Source organism: Odocoileus virginianus, chromosome 6 (genome assembly GCF_023699985.2).
Source record: "Odocoileus virginianus isolate 20LAN1187 ecotype Illinois chromosome 6, Ovbor_1.2, whole genome shotgun sequence".
NCBI classification, from domain to species: Eukaryota; Metazoa; Chordata; class Mammalia; order Artiodactyla; family Cervidae; genus Odocoileus; species Odocoileus virginianus.
In genome coordinates this window covers 17,576,948-17,579,450 of record NC_069679.1, presented here as the reverse complement: position 1 = coordinate 17,579,450, position 2,503 = coordinate 17,576,948, and the positions used below count along the sequence as shown (strand labels likewise).

The 2,503-nt window shown below is 35.1% G+C and overlaps 1 protein-coding gene across 1 annotated transcript; it reads right to left on the bottom strand.

Annotated features, from left to right (window-relative positions):
- Nucleotides 1-234: 234 nt before the first annotated feature.
- LOC110141697 (olfactory receptor 4L1-like) lies at nucleotides 235-1,173 on the bottom strand. Its single transcript, XM_020900660.2, has one exon. It carries the CDS (start codon nucleotides 1,171-1,173, stop codon nucleotides 235-237), a length of 939 nt encoding a protein of 312 aa, XP_020756319.2.
- Between the last annotated feature and the right edge of the window lie 1,330 nt (nucleotides 1,174-2,503).

The following is a 2,503-nucleotide window of genomic DNA, read 5'->3' as shown; positions in this document are numbered from 1 at the left end:
CAAATATATATTGCCTGTATCATAAAGTATTTAATGATTTTTATATGTCTATTTTGCTGAGATCACTAATTATCATTATATAACAGCATTGTGTAAATTTAAAATATATTATCATTTATTTTTTCTGCATCAGTTATGATTCTAAAATAAGAAAGTAAAACCATGTATTACATATGTATTCAAATTATATTAGCATTATATTTGAAAGCTGGGTTACTTATACAGTTCTAAAATCTAAAAGTTCTGTGTGGAGCTAACATTTTGGAACCTTAATTTTTTCATGGCCTCTTGCATTTTCTGATTTCTCAAGGTGTAAATAATAGGATTCAATAAGGGTGTGATAACAGTGTAAAATACAGCAAGGACTTTATTGCTGGCAAAACTCTTGAAAGGCCAGGCATAGATGAGGATACACGGCCCAAAGAACAGACTGACCACAGTGATGTGGGCAGACAGTGTGGACAGGGCTTTGGAGAGGCCCCCAGATGGTCTGCGTTGCACGGAGGCCAGGATGACAGTGTAGGAGACGAGCAGGAGGAGGAAACAAATCAGTGACCACAGTCCACTGTCAGCAATGACGAATAACTCCAGGGTGTACGTTTCCACACACGCAAGCTTAATCACAAGGGGAAGGTCACAAAATATATTATCTATGATGCGGGGGCCACAGAAAGGCAGGTTTACCGTTAATACCATCTGACTCATGGTGTGTATAAAACCGATTGTCCATGAAAGTATAACAAACCCGTTCAGCAACCTGTGGTTCATGATTTTCCTGTAGTGCAGGGGTTTACATACGGCCACATATCTGTCAAAAGCCATGGCTATCAGAAGAGTCATCTCAGCACCTCCAAACAAGTGCATAAAGAACATCTGAGCCATGCAACCCCATATAGAGATGGTCTTGTGTTCAGTGAGCAAGTCTCTGATCATCTTGGGTGTGGTGACCGTGGAGAGACACATGTCCAAAAAGGAGAGGTTTCCGAGGAGGAAGTACATGGGAGAATGAAGGGTGGAACTGCAAGTCACTGTGACCATAATGAGAGCGTTTCCCAGCACAGTAGCCCCATAGATCAAGGAGAATGTCACAAAGAAGACAATCTGAAGTTCCCATCCTGCAGAAAATCCTTGTAAAATGAACTCAGTCACTACAGATCCATTTTTCAGATCCATTTACTCAACTCAGAAAGATTCCAGATGTTCTTTATATACAAAGAGAATTTTTTTTAAAAGCCACAATTAGCACTGACATGGGGTGCAAAGAGTCAAACACAATTTATCAAATGAACTTCAACAAAAACACTAATATTTTTTATTTCTATTTGATTAATAACAATTGGTGATATGAGAATAGATAGTCTTAAATCTCAGATCTTTCGGAGCTGTTTTCTCAAATCCTTTTATCATCATTGTTCACAATGAAGAGTTTGTGTGTTGTGTGCAAATGGTATGTCGTGGTTTAGAGTAAATAGTGAAATGATTCAATCCTAATGTATAGATATTGCTTTGGTTGTAATATATCACACTAAATTTTCTTTGCTGAGCTTCTTAGATGTCATTCTTAGGATGTAGAGTGATCAAAATTAATTATAATTATGTGATCACTACATGATATGCTGTGCTGTATTTAACATATGTTAAGCTTTACTGTTATGAGCATAACAACCCCATTATTATAATTATTCTAATTTTGTATTAAAGAAAACTTGGCATAGATGTTTTAAATGACTTACTCACACCAGCATCTAGGATTGTAGCAAAACACCATATTCCCTCCAAACATAAAGGAATGAATATTTATGGTCAAGTTATTAAATATTGATTGAATTAATATGTTCCATTTACATGAACATAACAGATATGATTCAACAAGTATTTGGAATCCCTCTATGTAATTAACTGCACTTTTTTTCTTATGCAAAAGGAATCAGAACCTGGTATCTCAGGAGTTTACCATCTAGAGATTAATTATCAATCAAAATTAGCAATGAGACACATAAGAAAATATTTAATTTAGCACATGATTTGTGAAAAATGTTGTAAGATTTTTTAAAATTGGCAACCAATTCCAAGTGTCGCTTTTAAAACACAGCTTCAAGCTTGTTTGTTTTTGTCTTCAAACCATTTTAAAAAGTAAAAAGAAAAGTACTCATGGTCAGTAAATAAAAGGACAAGTCTTAAAGACTGAAGATTTATAAGAAGAAAAGAATTGATAACAGTGAGTAGAAAGAGTGGTGTATTTGGAAAAGTGACTGAATTAAGTTTTAAAGATTCTTAGGAAGTGTTTGTTTTCTTTTCTCCAATGACCTGTAAATCTCTCCTTGTTTTCAGCTCTGCTTGGTCTCTTGTCAAAATAGCTTATCACCCATTATCCAACCTTAATTATCTCAGTTGTTATCTTACCGCCAATATTTTTAAGAAATAGTCAGTGTCTACAAACTAGGGGAAATAAAAGTGAAAAATGATGTAGTTCCTGTAGGTCAACCTCTAGGAGTTGCTAAAT